The 24,503-nt window shown below is 36.0% G+C and overlaps 1 protein-coding gene across 1 annotated transcript in view; it reads left to right on the top strand.

Annotated features, from left to right (window-relative positions):
• Positions 1 to 168: 168 nt before the first annotated feature.
• The window catches only part of Adsl (adenylosuccinate lyase), a 219,023-nt gene continuing 194,688 nt past the window's right edge, over positions 169 to 24,503 (top strand). Inside the window, exons 1-2 of the mRNA XM_090397737.1 lie at positions 169 to 414; positions 10,494 to 10,697. Of these exons, the coding sequence (XP_090253863.1) occupies positions 253 to 414; positions 10,494 to 10,697 (366 nt within the window). The 5' untranslated portion in view covers positions 169 to 252. The remainder of the gene's footprint in view (positions 415 to 10,493; positions 10,698 to 24,503) is intronic.

Below are 24,503 nucleotides of genomic sequence, written 5' to 3' on the forward strand. Positions count from 1 at the left end.
ACAGTTCTAAAGGAGATAATAAAATGCGACTATCTGATGGGAAGGCATTTTTAAACTAAATACTTCGAAGGATTTCCTGACTGTTTATTTAAATAAAATGTGGTTTGTAGCAACAATCGTTTTATTCTAGATGGCGTTCACGCATAACACGTTGGATTGTAGGGCGAGTCGTGTGCCGTTATTCGTTACCGTGGCAATTGAACTGCGAAGTGTTTTTATGTTTATTTTTGTTTACTTGTAATATTTTAAAGAATGATACAAGAAAATAAATTTGTAAATTCTGACATACACTACCGTTACCAATCTCCTTTAACGTCGCGGTATGTGAGTCCAGAAATGTCCTATAATTTCAGTGACCAGAATAAGTATTCCACGTGGAGAAAATTATGGGTATATCTTGCGAAGGCAGAACAGGTGAGTTGACACAAACCCCACTCATAAACCCTCGTGTATTTAAATTCTGTAATGGCTAATATCTTACGTAAGTAGAACATGTGATTTTAAACACGTGGAGTGGCTACGGTGATAAAGTAATACATTGGTTTTGATTTTATAAGATGTAATTTGTTGTTGTTGGATGTGTGACCGTGGTATGTGTGAAGGGGGAATATTTCATTGGAAATTATTATTATTATTCGTGACTCATCGCGGGAGGACACCTACTGCACAGCCCTCCGTCTCCACCACCACACAGAACCTCTACTACCAATCACCTACATCAGTGTTTCCCAACCTTTTTGAAGTCGCAGACCCCTTGTAGCGAATGCTAATATGTCGCGGACCCCTGTAGCGAATTAATTCACCGCAACCGCCATAAAATCCAAAATGGATTTTTTTTTTCCATTTTGGATTTTATGTAAAATATCATTTTTATGATATTTTACATATCATAAAGTTGAAGTAATAAATTACAATTTTACAACACTAAATGTGTCATTTATGACAATGTAATACAATATAAATGGAGATATTGGAAGAATATGAACACATCAATTAGGCCAGGTGTGAGCAACATGATAAGATAAATATTAACGAAAATAAACCATCCCGCAGACTCCCTTTGAATTACTCACGGACCCACGGGAGTCCGTGGACCACAGGTTGGGAAACACTGACCTACATCAATGCCATCCGCTGCCCACAGCCACTACCACCACAGCTAGTATTTTTTTGTCTGTAAATTGCGTGTGTTGTGAAGGGCCGGTTTGTCTGTATGCGTGATGAAAAATCCGAGTTTCCGGCAGAAAAAACCCTGCTACCTCCGTATGAGATCGGCTAACTCATCTTCGATTAAAAGGTCCATATAAAGATTCCTCCCATCATGACGAGAATCGAACTTAGGCCTTTTCTAATCGAAGGGTGCAACGTACCGTCGTTCTTCCAAATATGGGTGAAGGAGCACTATTTTCTACAAAGATAAAAAATAAATTACAACCCTTCATTTAATTAAAACAATATTATACAAAATAGTGCAAGTGGCGTATACATAGCATCTATTTGAATGGAAAGGAGCTATAATAACATATTGCAGGCTTACGAGAACAGTAACCATTACGCCGAAATCAGATGTTATTATTACATAACACCTCCAGGGAGGCAAAGGACTCATCGAGGGAGGGCACATGCTCTCCACCTCTCCGTCTCCACTAACTGCAACTACCTTTGCCATCTACCGCCGACTACCACCATTATTTTCGCAGACAATCACAAACATGCGGGTTCGAATCCTGCAGCCTTTTGGCTGGAGAGCAGATACGCTAACCACTCGGCCAACCAGGCCAGCAAAAAAGTTCCTCTAGTTGGCTACTAGACTTGAATTCAGAGTCTATCTTCGGGTGGTTTAGTGTTGAGGAGTGCAAACACCACTTCCACAGCTACGTGGGCTCCTTAGATATCGGTACACAAAATGTACTTCATTACGAGAAAATACAAAAATTAATCATCAGTGTCATAAAATTCCTTTGGGTACTTCCAAGTAGTGTGTATTATACTAAGATAGTACTACATGATTAAATTTGCTTTATTACTAGCTTCCTGTTGTCAACTTACTTCCATAGTAATCTGATATTTGTCAATCAGTCTTTTATCAGTCTTGATCTTCGTCTGGTCTTTTTCCTGCCATCAAACATATGTTTTGCTGAATTTTCCTTTTGATTCCTGTTTAGTGACTATACCATCTTTGAGTACTTTTGCTTACTTGTTTGTGATTGTTAAGTGTCAAGTTCCTTTCTAACACTTTCATTTTTAATATAATTCTACCATTTATGCCATTTGTTCTCTGATTTTTCTCGTAATTAGGGAGAATTAAATTTGGAAAGGACAACAGAATTTTGTTGTCTGTTTGTTGTCACTGATGAATAGCAGTGGAGAACATTGTGTGCCCTAGTCCTGACACCTGATTTTACATCAAACTATTTTCCTGTACTCCAATTTGAGCACCTGTCCATAGGTTTGGAAGAACAGTGGGACATTATGCCCTTCAAAAGACCTGAGTTTGATTTTCATTATGACTAGAGAAATATTTTAATAGATTTTTTTCAATTGAAGTGAGTTAATTGATCTCATATGGGGATAGCAGGATCTTTTTTTATCCAGGAAACTCTATTTTTTTTTTTTATCTCTCATACAGGACAAGAGAACACATAATTTACAGACAAAAAAACGATGTTGGTGCACAATAGATGGCATTGTGTATTGATAGTAGTAGTGTCGATATGAGATGAGTAGTTGGAGCATTACAGTGTAGAAAGATTTTTTCACTTGGATAGAAGATAAATTATGCTCGTCATGAAATTATATTTTTGTGTAATCTATTCAAGTGTAAGCAAACAAAGTTTGCAAGCACATATCACCTTATATAAGGTGATACACCATTTTAACACTTGTATATGGTAAATATCTGACTTCTATATCTTCCACATGCTGCCCACTTGGACTGGAATACTTGAAAAAGCCTCAACAGACTATGAACGATGGTACGCTGCAAACAAAACCTCATCAAATGGACTACCTCGCTGGACCATAGAATTGTGAGTGTGGGACAACCCAGTCCATGGAACACCTTCTTTCTTTTTTAAGTTAAGGGATGTTATCCCATATTGTTTCTTAGCCGAATAAGAAACTCAAAGAGTTTCATGCTGAATATAGAAACTATATAAAGTTCGGCGATTCCAAGTGTAAGCAAATACCTGGATAGTGCAGCAACTGACCCTTGAAAATAGTGCAATCTGAGGCAACTCATACAAAGGGTGGAACAAGCTCCGATCACTATTCTTGATATTTGCCCATAATGTGAACTTAACTCCTAGGAGCTGTATTATTGTTCAACATTACGAGAGAAGGTCACTATCCAGACCGGTTTCGACCTTTTTTGAGGTCTCATCAGTGAGTAGGTAGACCTAGTTAATACCAAGTTTGTAGCGAAAGAACTTACATCCCTTCTATGAGGATTGCCAAGAGGTGTCCTATTAAATTACTAATTATAATGAAGAGCCAAAGGCTTCAGTTCGGCGACATGAACATATTCGGCTAAGAAACAATATGGGATAATATCCCTTAACTTAAATATGTTCATTTCGCCGAATTGAAATCTTCTTTCTTGTCTCCTCCTTCAATCACCTTGCACAAAAGAGGATCTTATATCCTGCACAGAAAGAGCAGTTGATTGCTCAAGATTCTGGAGGAACAACTGACCATATTTATTGTATATAACTTATGTATAGCTTCTTTTCCTTCATATTTTTACTTATTATTCCCTTTATAATTTACCTACTAAATTTAAGCTGTTCTCGTGTGTACTATATCCTAATTTGTTGTAAATAATGTACCAATTACTTATTACTGTACCACTTGTGTTTGGATACGAAATAAATAAATAAATAAATATCCGACTTCTGCATTAATTCAACTTTGGTATCTTCTCTGGTCCCACTGATGAGATCTCATTTAAAGTCAAAACTGGTTTGAGTATTGACTCTTCCTGTAATATGTAGTATTACGTACATCTGAAAGGAAGTGTACTTTGCATTATGAGATGCTGAGGCAATCAATATGAAGTCATCAGCTATTGTATACAAAGTAGAACAGTCATGAAGATACTTCAAGAAACAACTTTGCTTTCACTTCGATAAAGGATTAAACTTGAATATAATTTCTTGGCAAGATTAATTTATTAATAATGACAAGTCCATGTCCTGAACAGAATTATAGCAAGGACTTCATTATTTTTAGTTTTGCTGTTTTCTGTAAATTTTCCTCAAACATTTTTATAGTTGCATTTCATACTCTGTTGTTTAGATTTCCAACAAGGATAAACTTTGTTTTTATGTGAGCACACATAAAAACATTAAAAAAAAAAAAAGCTTCTTAATAGAACCACTCTTGGATTCTAGACACAAATAGGTCATATCCAGTTTCACATTTTGAAACCTGCCCACATCATTTTACTTGAAACTGCTTGTCATTTACAAAGTTTTTGTGTTAGCATGGATTAATCTAACTGCTACCCTCTTTCTCTAATCGCTACTGCATGAATATAACATGTTTTGTTATTATTTAGAAGTATCTTGCCAGTTGTGTTATTGTCATCATCTTGGTAATAATAATCATGATACAACTTAGTATATTTCTCCAATTCTTCTGCCAGCTGCGTTTGTTTTCTATTGATATTTTATTTTATAATTTGATGATGCTTATCTTTAACTCTGAAGACACACCATCAGACAGAGACAAGTCAATGAATTTTAAATTCAACAAAGCATGTAATTTTTCTTCCCAAAGAATATACAGTGGGCATAGTCTTCAAATTTAGTGAAAAATGCAGCTTGAAAAGAATGAAATCAGAAGCTTTGTTTCTTTACAAAAGGATATGGATAGGAATATTACATATTCTTACAATCAGTAATAAAAATAAAATAATAATAATTCCAAAATTATATAGCATAATCCTAGCTTGTTAACTTGGTTATCTGAATAGATACCATTTCCCTAGCTAGTCAACAAGCTTGTGGGTTTGTATCTCAATCTGCCACACATGTTTTTAAATGCATTGTGTCAGATAATAGACTGTAGATCTTGAGATAAATTGTGTGACACCACACCTTCTATTACATTAAAGGTTTTTATGTAGATTTTATTATAATTTTATGACTTTTACAGACAGTATTTCCTATGATTAAATTGCACAGCAAATTAAAATTATATCACAGTTGTAATATAACTTTTTGTAATATATTTATAACCAATAAATATTTCATTATGAGAAAGTGAAAAAATGGGTCAGAAACATTAAAAGGAAAAAATATCTACTCAGCACCACCATGTTTTGATTTTAGTATAAATGAAAAGTTGAAATGTTAACCTTGGAAAGAGGTTTGTTTGGAGCTTGAATATCACATTTTATCAGCATCTTGAACATATCTGAATTGCACTTCACTTTGTCCTTGATATAAGAGATCAGGTCAAAGTTTATTAGACTAATCAGACAACTGTATCTTTCATATTTTGCAACTTACATTTCTCATTTTATTCTGTTTAGAGAAGAATAAATTTGTACAAAAACCTTGGGAAACTTTTTTGAAATCATTAATAATAAAATTCTCCAGCTCATGTCTTTACATAATTTCTTAATATTTACAACGTCCACATAAGAAATGCTGGCAGCTTCTTACTTGTGCAACAAAATGACTATATTCAAAATTATTCTATTCAATATTTTGAAAGCATTTAATTTAGCTTAACATTTTGTCTGAAATATTAAAAATTTGAACAAATTGAACCTTTGTAATTTTAAAATTTTTCGCTGTACACCATGAATTAGTAAAATGATTAAAAAGTATTTTCTAATTATTATTATTACGTGACACCTCCAGGGAGGCCAAAGACTCATTGAGGGAGAGAACCTACTCTACGACTCTGTCTCCACCACTCAATCCACCAACTACAATGAACTGCAATACATCAATGCCCACCACTAGTATTTTCACAGACAATTATAAACATCCATGCCTACAGTGGGATTTGAACCCGCACCCTTTTGGCTGGAGAGTGGATATGCTAACCACTCAGCCAACCAGGCCGGCTGAATTCTATACATTAGATTTTTTTTTTTTTTTTTTCTTGTAATATTATATACAAACTAATTCTTAAACATTAATGAAATTGCTACACATGATTCTTCACTCTCTTATATGATGATAACCATCATTATTCATTATGAAAAATGTGAGAATTTTAGAGTAATGTTCCATGTAAGATTTATGCAAAAATTTGTGGACATATTTGAGGAAGAACAAGCTGAGTTCAGGCCAAGCTTGTTCTTCCTCAGATAGCGGTTGTCAGGATTAAATTTTCACTTTAAGACAAATAGTCAAGAAATCATGGGAATGTAAAAGTGATCTATATTTCAGTAGTGTAGATCTGAAAAGGTGACATCACAAAGTGCCAATAGAAAAACTGTTGAAAATGCTACAATTATTATTACAAACACCTTCATAGAATTCATAGATTCATTGTGGGAGGTCCAATTAAAAAAAAAAAAATGTTAAACAACCTAAACACTACAGTCTTCTTTTCCCAATGGCATTTCTCCTTTTGAACTCAAATATGGTGCTCCAGAACTGATACCCATCCTCTATCGACTCTTCAATCTTCTATACTCAGCTGGCACCTATCTCATCTTATGGAAATTATTATACATCCAACCCTTTACAAAAAAAGGGAGACAAAAGCCATCTGTCCACCTATCGACCAATTGTCATTACCTAGATCCTCTTCAGAATAATGGAGAAATTTATCAGTGGTCATCTTCTTCACTACATATGAGATCAGCAGTATGAATTCACTAATCCAGATCCATGGCTGATATCTTACCCTACACTACTAGACACATGCCATAGAAAGGTTCGGAGAAATGCTGTTGCCCTGGACCTTTTCAAGGCTTTCGATCATCTTTGGCATCAAAGCCTGCTTTGCAAACTGCCATCCTTTGGTTTACCTGCCACCCTCTATAACCAGATAGCCAGCTTTTTCTCTGATCATTCTCTGTGTGTTATAGTGGATGTCACCTTTCTTTGAGCTTTGCCACTAATGCAGCGATATCTCAGGGCTCTGTTCTCTCACCTACCTTTTTCTCTTATACATAAGTGAACTACTCTCAATCACTACAAATCCTAGATTTGCCGATGATAGCACTCTCTCCACTCATCCTACTGCTCTGACAAACCTTGTAGTTTGTTCTCAGACATTCCTCACAATCAAGATCATTTGCAACCAGTGCTTTAAACACACAGATCTTCATACCATCTTTCAGTGGGGGAAAGGATAACATAGTCAGTCACCTTCAATGCTGCCAAAACACAGTCCTACCATTTCTCTTACAAAAGGGATCTCAGCTCACCTTCCCTCATCCTCAGTAATATACACATCACCAGACAGATCGAACTCCATCCCCTTTGACTGACATTTATATCCAACCTCTCTTGGCACAAACACATCACATCAATAGCTTCCTCAGCTTCTAAAAACTAGGCATTCTTTTCTATTCAAGAAGGTATTTTACACCCACCCAGCTACCATCTCTGTATAAATCCCAAATCTGCCCATCCTTAGAATACTGTGCGCATATTTCAGGTGGTGCACCTAAAACCTTAAAAATCCTATATGCTGTCCAATTTGGCTCATAGATGACCCTTCTCTCACAGGCTCACTTCAACCTCTATCTCAGGTGCAGTGTTTCAGCTCTGTGTCTCTTCTACAATATGGTCACTGCTCCACTGAATTGGTAAACATCATTTTTCAACTTGTTAGGTCTGTAAAAACAAGAGCAGTCAAACATCCATTTACAATATAACTGCAGACTCATCGAACCTGCTTCTCTTCCTCATTTATTCCTTCTACCTCTGTCCTCTGGAACAGCCTTCCTCATGATGTGTTTCTTACACAACAATTTCAATTTACAGCTCTTTATGAAGAATGTCAATAGGTTTCCTCTTTCTCAGCCCTCCTTTGCACCTGACACACAGCACTGATGTGCTATAGGTTCTTGTACCTCTTGTGTGGGATAAATTAAAAAAATAAATAATTAATCAACACTTATCAATACCTGGACAATATCTGTCATATTTTGCCTTGGCATTCACCGACAAGGCATACATAACTGACTCTGGCAATCTATTCCACTCAATTTACCACTCTCCAAGCAAAAAAATTCAATCTTCACTCCCTTGTTAACTACATTCTTACTCAGTTTCCATGGATGACTTCTAGTTTTCATCATATTATTCATGCACTGAAATATTTCGTCCACATCAATCCCATAAATCCCTCTAAGCTACTTACCATATTTGCTGGCATATAAGACGCACTTTTTTCCTTTGAAAATAGGTCTGAAAAACAAGGCGTGTTTTGTACGTCGATACTCAGTTTTTTATTACTTTCATTTCTGGAAATTTTCTCTGTTCCGAGTTACGCAATTTCTTTCTTGCTTCCTTGCAGTGTCTGAGAGCATTCCAGTTACGTAGAGTTCAGTGGATGCACATGCGCTTTCATCGGCGATCATAGCTGTATTCCTGTTCATTTAAACTTTCCGATTGTTGTCACGGTTGTTGTGAACAGTGATAAATTTCTGCCATTAAATTTTCTCTAAATTTCTTGGCAAATTATGATGGCTGAAAACGTCAACATTGCTTCCATATTGCATACAAGCTACTTGTGATCGTGTGTGCTAAAGAACATGGAAACAGGGCTGCAGAGAGGCATTTTGGGCCACCCCAACTGAGAAAATTATAAGAACTTGGCAGAATCAGGAAGATTCTGCCAAGGATCTAAAAAATCTTTTTTTCCAAAAAAATGTGTACAAAAAAAGGGTGTGTCTTATACGCCGACAAATACAGTATATGTCTCTCTCATATCCTTCCTTATCTGTCCAATCAACCAGCTTCTGTAGATCTGTATAAAATTGAATATCTGTATCCCACAGATCTTCAATTTCTCCTCATATTGAGCATCACACAGTCCTGCCATCATCACTTGTTTCCCTGTCCAACTTGCTTTCCTGTTGTCACATTCTCTTCTTCATTCACAACCACATCAGTCTCAACTAGTCCATTCTCCTGCTCATTCACGTCTTTGATTTCCATTAATACCTTGTTTGCATCGCTCTTACACTTGCCTCTAGCAGCAATCTTCCCAAATGACTCACTCCAAAATTATTCAGATGCAGTCCATCGCTCTTATACTTCCATGGTGATGTGATGATAATAAATACAATTAGTTGTTAATTATTACACAGATACATGTTATAATGCAAGAGCATTTTAATACCTTTGTTTAAACAAAGAGTATGTTGTATATGTTCTTAAAAAACAGGGAATTAAAAATAAAACAGCAACTTATATTATTATACTTAGTCATATGAATAAAATAAAATGAACAACAATCTGAGAACCATGTTCTAGGGATTAAATATGGTAACATATCACATTACTTTCAGTGGGGGAAAGTCTCTAGTAAGCAAAATGGTAGTCTCCGACATGGTTGTGAAAATCATATCCCATCCAACACATTCACATTTCACAGTGGAATTTCCATTCCGTAGCTTTTTTGGTTGGTTGGAAAGTATATATCTTCCCAAAATCTTCCCAAATGACTCACTCCAAAATTATTCAGATGCAGTCCATCGCTCTTATACTTCCATGGTGATGTGATGATAATAAATACAATTAGTTGTTAATTATTATACAGATACATGTTATAATGCAAGAGCATTTTAATACCTTTGTTTAAACAAAGAGTATGTTGTATATGTTCTTAAAAAACAGGGAATTAAAAATAAAACAGCAACTTATATTATTATACTTAGTCATATGAATAAAATAAAATGAACAACAATCTGAGAACCATGTTCTAGGGATTAAATATGGTAACATATCACATTACTTTCAGTGGGGGAAAGTCTCTAGTAAGCAAAATGGTAGTCTCCGACTTGGTTGTGAAAATCATATCCCATCCAACACATTCACATTTCACAGTGGAATTTCCATTCCATAGCTTTTTTGGTTGGTTGGAAAGTATATATCATCTGTGTGGCCAACCATGACAGCTAAGTTCTGTTATTGGTATAATTGATTTTCCTAATTGCAAAATTATTGAGACTAATAACTGTTATTTCTTTTATAAAATTAACAAAACTGGACTAATTGTATAAAAATTACTCCTCTGATAGTCTTTAGGACTAACCATCACAGATGAACAGGTAGAAGAAATGGAGCGTAATATTAACCACATTGATTTTCAAGCTGTGGAAATTTCCATTCCATAGCTTTTTTGGTTGGTTGGAAAGTATATATCATCTGTGTGGCCAACCATGACAGCTAAGTTCTGTTATTGGTATAATTGATTTTCCTAATTGCAAAATTATTGAGACTAATAACTGTTATTTCTTTTATAAAATTAACAAAACTGGACTAATTGTATAAAAATTACTCCTCTGATAGTCTTTAGGACTAACCATCACAGATGAACAGGTAGAAGAAATGGAGCGTAATATTAACCACATTGATTTTCAAGCTGCTGCTGATGAAGAAAAGCTTACCCGTCATGATGTGATGGCACATGTTCATGTATTTGCCATGTTGTGTCCTAAAGCTGCTCCAATTATTCATCTCGGTGCTACTTCTTGTTATGTTGGTGATAATACTGTAAGTTATTGTATTTTAATCTACTGAATTAAACACACATTATTTCTTGAAGCTTGAATTATTAAGATTAGCAGTACTTTTTTTTTTTTTTTTTTTGTAAAACAGTAAATGCTTGTACTTATTCTTTGCTAGCAGAAAAAATTTTAAATTTTGAATAAGAATAACAAATTAAGTGTATAACAGCAATTAAGTGTTAAGAATAATTGTTGTACTGGTATATAAAAACAAATTAAATATATATGATAGTTTTTAATTAAACTTTTATATAAAAAATAAAGTTACATAGCAAATATTTTAACTATATACATAATGAAAATGCAAATTGCAAATTTCATTAATACGTTCGCTGCCAACTACGAGTATATTTGTAGTTGGTATATGAGTCTCACAAGCCAACTATGAATATACTCGTATGTAGATTACCGACCTCTTATGCCAAGCATGAGTTAACCCATAGTATAAGCACGTTAATTTGGACCCTTGGATTGTGAACAAAGTGGAGAGCAAGTCTGGGGGCTAGGTAGAAGGAAAATAATTTCAGCAAAAGTATAGTATGTTATAAGAGGTATTGTTGCGTAGACTGTGTATTTATTAATGCAAATAAAGCACTTTTTTGAAGTTTTTTCAACATATACATATATTTATATACGATATATCATCATCTGAGTCATTGCTAGAGTCGTCTGTTGGATTATAATCATCTTCGAAATCGGAACCAAATAATTCATTCCATTTATCATCACTCATATTAGCATAACCTTCTAATTCTTCATCAGTAAGCTTTCTTTTACTGGCCATGGCGTAATTGAAGGTGTTTATTTAGATAATTTTAAATAATTGTAAGACTGGACACAATAAACCTTACTGCGCTGAATGTCACTGACTCTGAACTCAAGTTACACAATCGTCAGAACATGTAAGACATAGGTGGTGGTGGTGGGGGGGTGATGCGAGGTTACTCGTATTTGGCATATGAAACAAAATTCTGTCTGATAAGCCATCTACGAGATAATTTGTACTGACCTTGTAGAAGTGAAAGTGCTTGGTGTGTGGTAACAAACTATGCCCAAGGAGCGTGGCAGCAAACATGTTAAAAACTAAACTTATTTGCATACTAATTAAGGACTAAAGAATTTCTGAATGTTACAGATTTCTAAATGTACTGCAATCATGTCACTGTTAAAGGTACTGGTACACTGTACCATTGTGTACTGTGTATTTTCTCCTTTTGTATTTTTCCCAAAAAGCACTGATTATTAGTGCTTTATTTGGAAATTATTAGATTATTAAATGTTGCAGTAATAATTCAAGTTTAAACTTTCTGCAGGTTTAAAATAAGAGCATGTTGCTTTCCTTTCCTTCTCCTGAGCCATTATCCCAAATAGCTAGGTTAGGCTAGGCCCCAGCTTGTTTTCAATTTCTTTCCCTCCATTCATTCTTCGAAACTAGTTCCTTATTTACTCCACAATCTTCCATATCTACTCTCACCACCTCCAACCATATCTGTTTTGGTATGGATTATGAATGCATTGACTACAGTAAGGTGGCAAGTGGCATTGACGGTGATAAAATAAAGAGAGTGAATGATGGTAAAAAATGACACAAGATTTGAAAGCCGAGTTGTTGAAGATTAGGCAAGAGATGAGACAAATGACATAGAGTATATAAAACACGGTTTTAGTTGAATTCTCACAAAAAACTCCAACCTTTGTGAAAACTTAATCTAAACTTTTAGCTCTTAATTATAGCACTTTAGTGCCTAGCCATGATTACTAATATTAGAGACCAAATGTATCTTTTCAAAGCACTTCAGGCCTTCAGTATGCAGGATGGCAGTCTTGTATCAGGCAGTGAATAATGAACAACCGACTTCTGTTCACTGTTTTGACTGCTGTTTGGATTCTGGTGTGTAATGGTGAATCCAAGTCTCATCCATAGTAATAAATTGATGCACAAAATCAGTTTTATTCTTGTTAAAACACTCAAAGCACTGTTCAGAGATTTTCATGTGAGTGCATTTTTGATCTGCTGTGAGCAAGCGTGGCACTCATCTTGCACAAAGCTTTTTCATTTGCAATTCTTCATGATAAATATATCCTACATGCTCTTTTGAAATGCCTATAGTCTCAGCAGTCTCATGCACTTTGACTCGCCGGTCATCCAATACCATATCATGCACTTATTCAATGATTTCTGGTGTTGTTACACTTCTTGGACATCTTTCATGTGTCTGGTGTGGCGATGTTTAACCTCGGCAGCCTATTTCTTGATTGTCGAAAACGAAAGATAAGAGTACCCATAAACTTTTATGAACTTCAAATGAATTTCTTTTGGCGTTAAACCTTCTTTTACAAAGAATTTTATAAATTCTTTGTAAAATTTACAAAGAATTTATAAAATACTTTGTACAAGTATTTGATAGAATGACTTGCAATTTCTTGTGGATACCTATGACAGATGTACCAACTTAAAAAAAAAATTTTGCTGATAGCAAAATTTTTTAAGTTGGTACTCTGTGGTCGAGGCCGAGAACTTTTCAGACGCCCCTCGTGTGTGTGTGTGTGTGTGGACGCTGGACTGAAAAACTAATAGAAATTAGACTCAAAACATTGAACGCACATAACAATAATGGGAGCATATGCACCAGAAGAGGGAAAAGAAGAAGACAGTAAAACCTTTTCCAAAGAACTGAAGAAAGTCATAGATAAATCAAATAAAACAGACTATTTTCTACTAGCAGGAGATTTAAATGCCAGAATAGGAAACAGGAAATATAAAACCAACATAAGGAGATTTGGTGATGATACATGTAATCAAAATGAACACAAACTGTGTGAGACTTTATTGTTTATAATAATATGTGAATAATGAACTCAGTATTTAAACATAAAAAAATACATAAATATATATGGTCAGCCAGAGGATGTAATTCAGTTATTGACTACATTATTACAAATTTTAAATTATTATTGTATGGGCACCGCCATAGACTCATTGCAGGAGATCCAATTTATCCACACAACCTATCGTACCTCTTCTTGAACCCATTAATAGACAAAGCATTCACAACTGACTCTGGCAATCCATTCTATTCATTTACAACTCTCCAAGAAAAAAAAATCTAGTCTTCATGCCTTTACTAACCACATCTTTATTCAAATTTTCAGTGATGATCTCTCTAGATAAGTGCTGAAACATTTCTCTTGCATCAATTCTATAAAGTTTCTATTATATTCCCTCTTTTTGCCTATTAACTGACTTCTGCAGTCCACACACCCTGAATCTGTCCTCCTAGAGAATTTTCCACAGAATGCTCTTTATCTTAGTTGTGCACCTCTGAATCCTCTCCACCACTGCTTCATCCCCAAGCAAAGAGACAAGTCCTGAGCACAGTAATTGAGATGTGGATGTATCAAGGCTTTATAAAGGGGAATAACTTCTTTATTTCTGCTTTTTAGTGTGTTTTTCAATAGCCAGGGATAAAGCTAGGGATTTAGGGATGGTGGTGGTAGACACAGTTGAAGTTTAGAGCACATATTTCTAAGATAGCTCACAAGATTACCTGGTTATTGAAGAACACATTAATAAGTAGATATGAGGTAGGTTCCAAAAGTTTCTGGCCTGACATAGAAAATTCATGCCAATTTTAATATAGCATGTGTGACAGATAGCACCATTTATGGGGAGGTTAGTGTACCAGTTGCAACTCTCTACCTGCGTCATTCAGTTGGAGGCACTTGTTTGACTAACACGTAGTATACTAAGTGGATGTAATATTAAGAATTGAGTACTGTACTGTGATAAAGTTTTTCACAATAATTGGATGGTGTTTATGGGGAAGCTTTTTCTTCATATTCCACTGTTATATATGTGGTTTTTCTCTATTATATTTATCTTATATCTTTCCTTTATACTCATTCTTATTTGTTTCTTTTGTTCTTTCTTATTCACTTGCACTTATTTATCTTCTTACTTACTCAAACCTTACTCATCTAAAATCCTACTCGCTGCACTATTGTTACATCTTCCTTTTCACTTTATACTTTCGTTTGTTATTTAATATACTAACTTGCTTTCTTAATAATGCCCTAATCAACTCTACCTAGGAATGCTTCCTTTTCGGACACTAGCAAATTTATTTTTTATTGCTGCGCCAGCCAGAGTCCTATAATATGAGCTTATTCAAAATTCAGGGAAATATTCCTAGGTTAATTGGCATTCATTCTAATATGCACTAAATAGATACTGGTTCTAATTGCAGTCGTGACCAATAAATCTATTACTCAAATACTCTCATTAACTTCCCTCCCACTATGGTTCGAAATTTTTTTACAAGTGGTAATTTGAATTCTCGAATCAAGCACGAATCTGGCATATACAATAAAACATGTTTATTGGAACAAATTCACTTTACAACTATAATTGAAATGGGATATTAAGCTTTACAAAATCTCTTACTAAGTTAGTTACTCAATACTAATTTAAGAAAACACTCATAGATCAACTTGGCAATTACTTACAATCTATGCAACATTAAAACAAGCTAACTATGTTATTCTAAATCAAACTCTTGATTCTTGCTACATTAAAATACATTTCTCAACCCATAACTATTCTGATATAAATCATCTACAAAGTATCAAATTCACATATAATCTCAGTTGCATGCAGCTAAAGTTTCACTCCTGACATTCCTTTGTTTAGCAGAATTAAAAATTCAAATCCTTATTATAGTCCACTATGAAATGTCCACTTAATATGATCTAACATTAAATTCTGTTTCATTTAAACATACAACAAAGGTCTTTACTTTACCCAATCTTTTTCTTCCGAAGGTCTGTTAATGGCCGCGTGTATTTTGGGGCCTCCTTCCTTGGTAGCTTCCGCTATGGGCTTACGACTATGCCGTCCGTTTTACATTCTTCCCGGACTCGAAATTCTCATTGCCTTGATACAGTGCATTCTCTGCTCCTACTCGAGTGGGAGATCTCTCTCTCGCTCGTCCCTACTCCGTCTGCTAGTCAGGAATCCTCGAAGTGAAGTCGGGAACAACCCGGAAAAAGCCCCTCATTATCGAATGCATTCCGCTTATATTTCATGCCCTTCAGGTGATCCTCAAGTCCTAGCTGCCGTTTAGGTGTCGTATTCTCGGGACTCCCGCTTTCGTCATCTTCCTCGTACGTTGTAGCTGGTGGCATTACGGCTGATACGTGGGTATGTAACTCGACCTTTGCACTCGTACTCTTAACTTCTTTGGCGACTTGTTAAGTTTAAGACAGCTTAATGGGACAAGATTATACTACAATTTCCTTATTAAAATGTCACTAATCCTATAATCCTTCAGTTTAACTTTTAACTACAAGATTTTTTTTTTTAGTACGATTTACATGTTATTATACAAATTCCTTTGCAACATAAATTCAGAACTGTGTGCTGTCAACCAGGTATTATCTGAGTTAGCCAAATTCTTATGTTAGATTCTGAATGAATAATTTCTAAAAATCGTCCATTCAGGATCTAACACCACCATGAAGGACTGGGCTAAACAGTTTCATCTTGGAAGAGAGAGAGAATCGAAAATGATCCTTGTGATGGTTGACCTGTGGAAGTGATAACTGAAGAAAATGTCTCTCTATTGAAGAGCTGCTGCTCAATGATAGACAACTAAAGCTCTAAGAAATCTCAGCAAGGTTGGGGCTTTGTATCACAACTGCCTTTCATATCATTCACGAGACGCTTCACATGACGTAGGTCACTGCGAGGCTGGTGCCCCGACATCTCTCTCTAATTTAGAAGGAGCATCGTGTGACCTATTCCCACAAGTTTTTTGAACTTTGCTAAGGGAATCAGAGAGAAGTGCTGGAATCCATTGTCACTGGGGTATGATATCATGGTCCTTTATTATGACCCTCTTTCCAAAAAGGAAATCCATGGAGTGGTGCAAACCAGGCAAAGCACTGCCGAGAAAAGCTGAGGTCACTCAGTCCACCAAAAAGATCATGGCAACAATCTTTTGAGATTGCTGGGGAATTCTCTTGATTGACTTCAACGAAAGGAATACCACTGTGAATGCAGAATATTATGCTTCACTCCTGCACAAACTGCACAACGCCTTAACCCCAACCGACCAGGACTTCTATTGATGTTCAGCTAAATCTTGATACAATTCTGTAACACCTGTTGAATAACATGTATAAGAAGTGCAATTCGGTCTCACTATTTATCCACCTTGGCTGGTGGGGGTGTTAAAGGAGAAGAGATGAGGAAAGCTGAGTCATGGTGTTTGCCTGCTTCATGACAATGCTCCAGTCCATACTGCTATTGTTGCCAAGGCTGCAGTGAAGGACTGTGGCTTCCAGGAGATGAACACTCACCTTACAGTCCAGATCTAGCACCTGGTGACTACTGCTTCTTCTCAGAACTGAAGAAAGACCTTCAAGGAAAAAAATTTGCAGATGACAGTGAGGTGAAAAATGCAGCTTTAGGCATTTTGCAGACAAAAGTACAGACTATTTTTTCAATGGCATTGAAATATTAATTCAGAGATGTGAAAAGTGTTGAAGTAGCTTATGTTGGAAAGTGACAGTTGTTTTCTTCTTATCACCTCTAAAAGTTAGGCTGGAAACTTATGGAACCACTCTTGTAAGTAGAACAAATGACATTCCTGGAAGTTGAATAAAGGTGTGGTTAGTAGAGGGTGCAAGGACCAGATTTTTTGCTTGAAATGTTGATTGATTGCCAGAGTCAGTTGTGAGTGATTTGTATGTTATTGGAATCAAGGAGAGGTATGATAGATTGTGTGGATAGTTTGGATCTCCTGCGATGAGTCTTCAGACTCCATAGAGGTGCCAGTACAATAATAGTAGTGATAATATGTTGTAATAGATTTCATGGTATGATATGAACACAAATGGATAAGAAAATAACTATTTATTAACTTAAAAGCTAATAAATAAATTGACCAATTAACTAATAAATAAAAAGAAATGTTAGCTTTTAAGTTAATAAGTAGTTATTTTCTTATCTATCTGTGTTCATATCATACCATGAAATCTATTACAACATGTCTGACAAACACATAAGCCTATCCAGTAGTGATAATAATAAAATCACTGTGCAGGACTGTCAAATGCTAAAGTGCATAGTGCCAAAAAAATTGCCTATCTGCAGTTGAAGCATTCACTATCAAATTATGAAATGACTCTGCAAGTAATGGCAGCAGCAGAACTGTTTACAGGGAGCTGAAGAACACAAGCTTCCATGGCTGTGCAGCCATAGAAGCCTAATATCAGCAAAGGCAAGCAAGCATCTGTTGGAGTGGTATACAACAACTTGCTGTTGGACTCTAAAGCACACACTGAAAACGAATTTCACTTCACTATCTGGCAGTCCAATGAACAAAGCTGCATTTAGTAGTTGCCAGAAGAATGTTAACACTTGACAATGTGTTGTGCTAGCTGAGAGGCATGGTTGTTTGGTGCTCTTCACGATGTTCCCTTTCTATACAATTCTGTGTTTCCAGCTTTATGGCAACAGTTGGAAGGCTTTTCTCTGTATCAGCATGACAGTGCCCTCATTCACAAAACGAGATCTGTACAGGAATGGTTTGATGAGATTGGTATTGAAGAACTTGACTGGCCTGCACAGAGTCCTGATCTCAACCCCACTAAACATCTGTGGGATGAATTTTGGAATACCGATTACAAGCCAGTTACCAACCTCACTAAGGCTCTTCTGGAAGAATGGATGGGAATTACTGTAGCAATTAGAATTACCGAACTCTAGGAGTAAGCCTTTCCAGAAGATTGAAGACTCTTATAGCAGGAAAAGGTGGATCAACTTAGTATTACCCTTTTTTTCCACGTATAAGATGAACCCTACTTTTTCGAACCCAAAATTAAAAAATCAATATTTTAAACATAAAACAGAATAGATTTGATATTTTTTTAAATATTCAAAGCATATTTAGTAATTAGGTAATATTTTTAAGATACATACTAAGAAATTAGGCATCACTCATGACAATCATTTTTTATTTTTGGACATTTTTATGGGCTAGTGCTCAAAATATTGTTAATGCATTAACTTACCCTGCCAACGAGTTGCAGACGTATGAATGCTTTCAGAGTCTGATGGTTTATTCAGAATCAGCCATCAGTGACGTTAATCAATAGAGTTAACAAAGGCTAGTGATTGGCGGAAGCCTGTTTGTGGAGACAAGGTACCGACAGTTTCGCCATGACAATTGCAGGTCTCTCAATCAGTTACCCCCCCCCCATGTATAAGACGACCCCCAATTTTTGGTCTGAAAATTTTAGAAAAAAGTATCGTCTTATACACGGAAAAACTCTTTTCATGTTAGAGTGAAGGTTGAGATGAGCAGGCATCCAGATATTTTTAATCAGATGGTATATGTTCTGGCTTAAAAATGTGCACAAATCCACATTGAGAGAAGACACACACACAAAACAAGATAAAGTCTCATTGACTCTGTGTTCACAGCAATATCTTCATGTTGCTAATTCAGGACACAAAGCTATAAAAGAGGATTTAAAATAGGAATCATTTTGAGCATGATAAAAATGAATTACATATTGAAAAGAAAAATATGCATAAAAGTTTTAAGAAGAATCACATTTGAGCAGATTTCAGAGATGAACTGTAGAATCAATTACAAATATTATTAAAAAAAATAAAGAAAGAAATAAGAGTTTAAAAACAAGAACTAAACCTGGAGTGACAGACTGAAGAAAATGCTGTTTATAGGAAAACACACACACACTGGAAGTACTTACACAAGCAGTCATGCAATCATCCATCTTTCATTCATCATCCTCATTCCATTCTTTCAATGTGTCCAAAGTATTTCGACTTTCATTATTCTTAAGGAGTTTTAAAATTCTAGCATAAAGTTCTAGATATCTTTTCTAGCACCCATCTGTTTGTCTGCTTTTCAGTATATGATATCCTCAACAGCCTTCTGTAACACCACATCTCAAAAGCAACTATCCTTTTCCTATCAGACTTCATTAGGCTCCAAGTCTCACATCCATAAGTTGCTGTTGGAAAAACAGCATCATCCAAAATCCTCAACTTTGTTTCAGTGTAATAGATCCATCCTTTGAGATTTTAGACAAGTCTCTGACTGTTGTTTTAGCCATTCCTAATCTTCTGACATATTCTGAGTAGCTCTCGTCCATTCGTCCCAGGCCTTCTGAACTATGCGGTGCAGCCACTGTAAGACTTATACCTCCATACTTGAGCATTTCTGGTCAAATATCAACTACTCCAGCTGCCTTTCTGCATTTTATGCTTTTGATGGCTTTTTCTACTTCAAGTATGAATATGTATTCTTGATTGCATTCCTTGTCAGTATTTTTTATCGCTGTGCTGTTACTGTGGTAAAAAAAAAAAAAAAAAAAAAAAAGCCCCTACTAACCACTTTCTTATGTATCTTGTGCAGATCATCCATAGTTCCCTATTTGTCATATTTTGAAAAATTTTCTTTACATCAATTTTATAAAACCCCTTTAATGCAATATGACTTTCTATCATGTCCCTCTTTTCCGCATTTCAATCAAACTTTGTTACTCACACATCTTCAAACTATCCTTATAGCGAGCATTCCAGAGACCTGTCATAGTCACTCATCTCTGAATCCTCTCTACTACCTCCTGATTACCAAGAAACCCAGGTGACCAAATCTGTGCACAGTAGTCAAGGAGCAGCTGCATCATAGCATTATAAAGAGAAATTTCTTTACTTGTTAATGTGATTTTCAACATCAAAGTAATTCCATTAGCTATTTTACCAGTTTTTGCAGTAAGTCCTCTGAACTTCAACTTTCTGTTCATCATTTCCTCCAAGTCTGTAGCCTCATCAATTTCCCTAAATCCATTATCATCAATGTGATACGCAATATGTAACCTTTTCAACCCAAAGTGTATAAACTTACATTTTGCAACATTAAATTGACAATCATTATCCTTTATAATAATTAAGGAGATACAAATCCCTTGTTGTTCAACTGCCAATAAGCAAAACTCTAGGATCGAGAACTACGAATCTATGAGTTTTGTATATACCGAAAAACTATCAGTGAATCCAAGTGTAAATGACCACTTGGTAGTACAACACATTATCCTTTGGTAGTACAATGGTAGTACATTATATTATATTATATAATATAATGTATTATATTATATTATACATTGGTAGTACAATCATTATCCTTTACCAACAATTCCAATTTATTTAAATCATCCTGCAGGATATCTACGTTATCTTTATCAACTATTGCTCTCTCTCCAGTTTTTCATCATCAGCAAACAACCGAATATCCCTCTTAAAATCTTTCCCTATATTATTGATATATAAATTAAAGAGTGGTGGCACAGAACCCTGAGGTACTCCACTAGTCACTCCCATTCTCATATGTTCCACTCCACCATATACTACTCTCTGGTGTCTGACAGCCACCTGCCATCCATGCTACAAGCAACATATCCATTCCCATTTGCTCCAATTTTTGTAATAGTTTTCCATGCTGTTTATAAAGCTGTGCTGCCCACTACAGAGTATTACATACCTAAAGGTAAAATCCAACAGTGGGTGGATTTTACCTTTAACCAACTTTTCCAATATGGTAACAATCACTCCTGATATATTAATTGGTCTGTAGTTTGCTACCTCTGTCTTGGAGCCACCTTTATGTAATGGAACTATCTTATCCTTCCCCTGGACCCCTGCCGGAGCTGAGACTTAGATTGAACAACTTCATCAGAGGCAATGTCATTTCTCTTGCACATTCATGTAGTACACTGGCTGACATTCCATCCAGTTCCACTGCTGTATTCACATTGATGTTTTTCAATATGCTAAACACCTCCTGTTCATCTACCTGAATTTTGATATGCAACTCTGTCACATCAACTGTAAAATCTTCACCTGAATGATATAAAAAAAAAAAAAATAAGCTAACACCTTTTATTCCCTTATAGGGAGTAGACAAGGCCTTTAAACCCTATCTAGCTTTTGGAGACAGAGTGGACAGTTCAGTCTCCACTGGTACCAATCAGAGATAGCTGGCCTATGTCTATCACTAATTATAGGGTGCACCGATGAAGAGATGGGCAAACGCAAGCTAGCTAGCAGGTTTTTTCTCCCTTAAACTCAGGTTTTTCATCTGTAAACACAAGAAAATCAACTGCAGACCCCACATTATTTCAGACAGTAACATCTTTTAGTACCTAACCCTAACAGGATATGTTACTGTCTGAAATAATGTGGGGTCTGCGGTTGATTTTATTGTGTTTACAGATGAAAGACCTGAGTTTCAGGGAGAAAAAACCTGCCTGCCTGTGCCAAAGATCGACTAACTTGGGAACTGGTTGATCTTCACCTGAATGATATAAAAAAAAAAAAAATAAGCTAACACCTTTTATTCCCTTATAGGGAGTAGACAAGGCCTTTAAACCCTATCTAGCTTTTGGAGACAGAGTGGACAGTTCAGTCTCCACTGGTACCAATCAGAGATAGCTGGCCTATGTCTATCACTAATTATAGGGTGCACCGATGAAGAGATGGGCAAACGCAAGCTAGCTAGCAGGTTTTTTCTCCCTTAAACTCAGGTTTTTCATCTGTAAACACAAGAAAATCAACTGCAGACCCCACATTATTTCAGACAGTAACATCTTTTAGTACCTAACCCTAACAGGATATGTTACTGTCTGAAATAATGTGGGGTCTGCGGTTGATTTTATTGTGTTTACAGATGAAAGACCTGAGTTTCAGTGAGAAAAAACCTGCCTGCCTGTGCCAAAGATCGACTAACTTGGGAACTGGTTGAAGATAGGCTTAGAAAAAGTTCCTCCATTCGGCGACTAGACTTGAACTTAAGTCTACACGGGTGGCCTAGTGCCACTGAGCTACACGGGTCTTACCCGAATGATATATCTTTGCAAAATGATCACTCAGCAACTCAATTATTTCTTTTGCCTGTCATCTTCATACCATGAGCATTGTTTAAAATCATCCTGTCATAGTCATTTTTCCTTTCACTTGCTACATAATGAAAAAAAACTCTTTTGGATTTGCTTTGGTCTGCCTAGCTAATTTTGTCTTATAATTTGATTTGGCCTTTCTTACCATACTAGTTGCCCTTCTTGCTTGCACTGTGTACTGCTCATCATGATTTTCTTTTTTTTTTTGCAGCCCTTGCTTTATATCTGTATTCATCTACTTGATTCCCACTTAGTTTCTCCTCCTGCCTTGGATATGCCATCTGATATTGTTTCCTCAAATGATCTGTCACCACTTCCAGTGCACTACTGACATTCTTTCATTGTAGCTTCTCAAGCTGTGGCACTGCTTTAAGATGCCTCCTAAGTCTGTCTTAATTACCAGTTGTATATTATAGTTCAACATAAACCCTTTCTTCACAAAGAATTCCACAAGTTTGGTGTTTCCTAGAACAAGGCTGCATGGTCACTCAGCAGTTGCAGGCAGAGCATCTACTTTGGTTATAAGTATATCTTCTGATGCTCTTACCAGATCCAACACTCTCAAACCCCTGGCTTCCTCTATAACATGTTGTTTCAGGTAATTTCCCTTAGCAACTGTATAAATTCCACTTTCATCTTGATGTGTCCCCCTTTACTCCCTCCAGTCTCTTTCTCCATACTTAAAGTTGTCTATAATAATTGCTCGCCTTGCACTCATTGTGCTAATCTGCTGATACAAGACATATCTTCTTGTGGACCCCCCCCCAACCCATGGGTCTACATCAGCAGCAGCACCCAACAATCTATTTTGTCATATTGGTCTCTGTCTCACACCAGACAGCAATCTCCCCCATACCTAAATCATTAACTTTTGTTGGTTGTAGTTCTTCAGCTGTCATCAGCAATATCCAGCTCCTGTCATATTCCTTTTATCCTCGCTAAAAATACAATACCATTTACATTCTATCCCAGTAACTATATAATTTTCTGTCAACCAGATCTCTCAATGCCTATAATTTGTGACCAGGTCGAGTTGACCAATGCCTAAAACTTCTTTTCCTTATTTCTGATACATCTGGCATTTGTGTACATGCATTTCAACAACCCCTTGGATCCACAATTATCCTTGTGTAATGTCATTACCATCATCATCAAATTCCTGACATGTACCCTCAAGGGGTATACAGCATATTATGATAGTACTACATGAAAAAACTTACATCACCACTAACTTCCTATCTACAATTTTCCTCCAAATCAATCTGTTTCGTGTCAAGATTCCAACATTATCAGATGGTCTTGTATTTCTGTCTTCTAAGGCACTTTTTACTGCAGCAATCCACCTATATCTTGGTCTTCCTCTGGGTCTTTTTCTTGCCAATCTAGCAGAGAACACTTGTTTTGCTAATCTTTTCTCTCTCCCATTCTGTTTAAGTGACTATATAATATCACCTGAGATTAGCTATATAACACATTCCTGGATGCTAACAGTGTCAGGTTCCTTCCTAATATCCTCAGTTTTAATATGATATTGCCATTGATGCCATCTGTTCACACCTCTAATCTTTCTCAGAATTCTCACATCTGTGGTCTCTAGTCTTTGGTCAAGTGTTATGTTTCTAACCCATCTCTCAGGTCCATAAGTTAAAATTGGCTTGGACACTGTCTTGTATATATGTCATTGCCAACCTATTTGAATCGGAAACCTGTGAAATCACATTCAGCATTTTTATAATCATTCTACACACATGCTCATTTATCCCAGGAGTAGCTAGACACATTATTGATACCCCACTCCCCCACC

The sequence above is a fragment of the Typopeltis vanoorti genome, chromosome 9 (assembly GCF_054136105.1).
Source record: "Typopeltis vanoorti isolate ZY-2024b chromosome 9, IOZ_Tvanoo_1.0, whole genome shotgun sequence".
NCBI classification, from domain to species: Eukaryota; Metazoa; Arthropoda; class Arachnida; order Uropygi; family Thelyphonidae; genus Typopeltis; species Typopeltis vanoorti.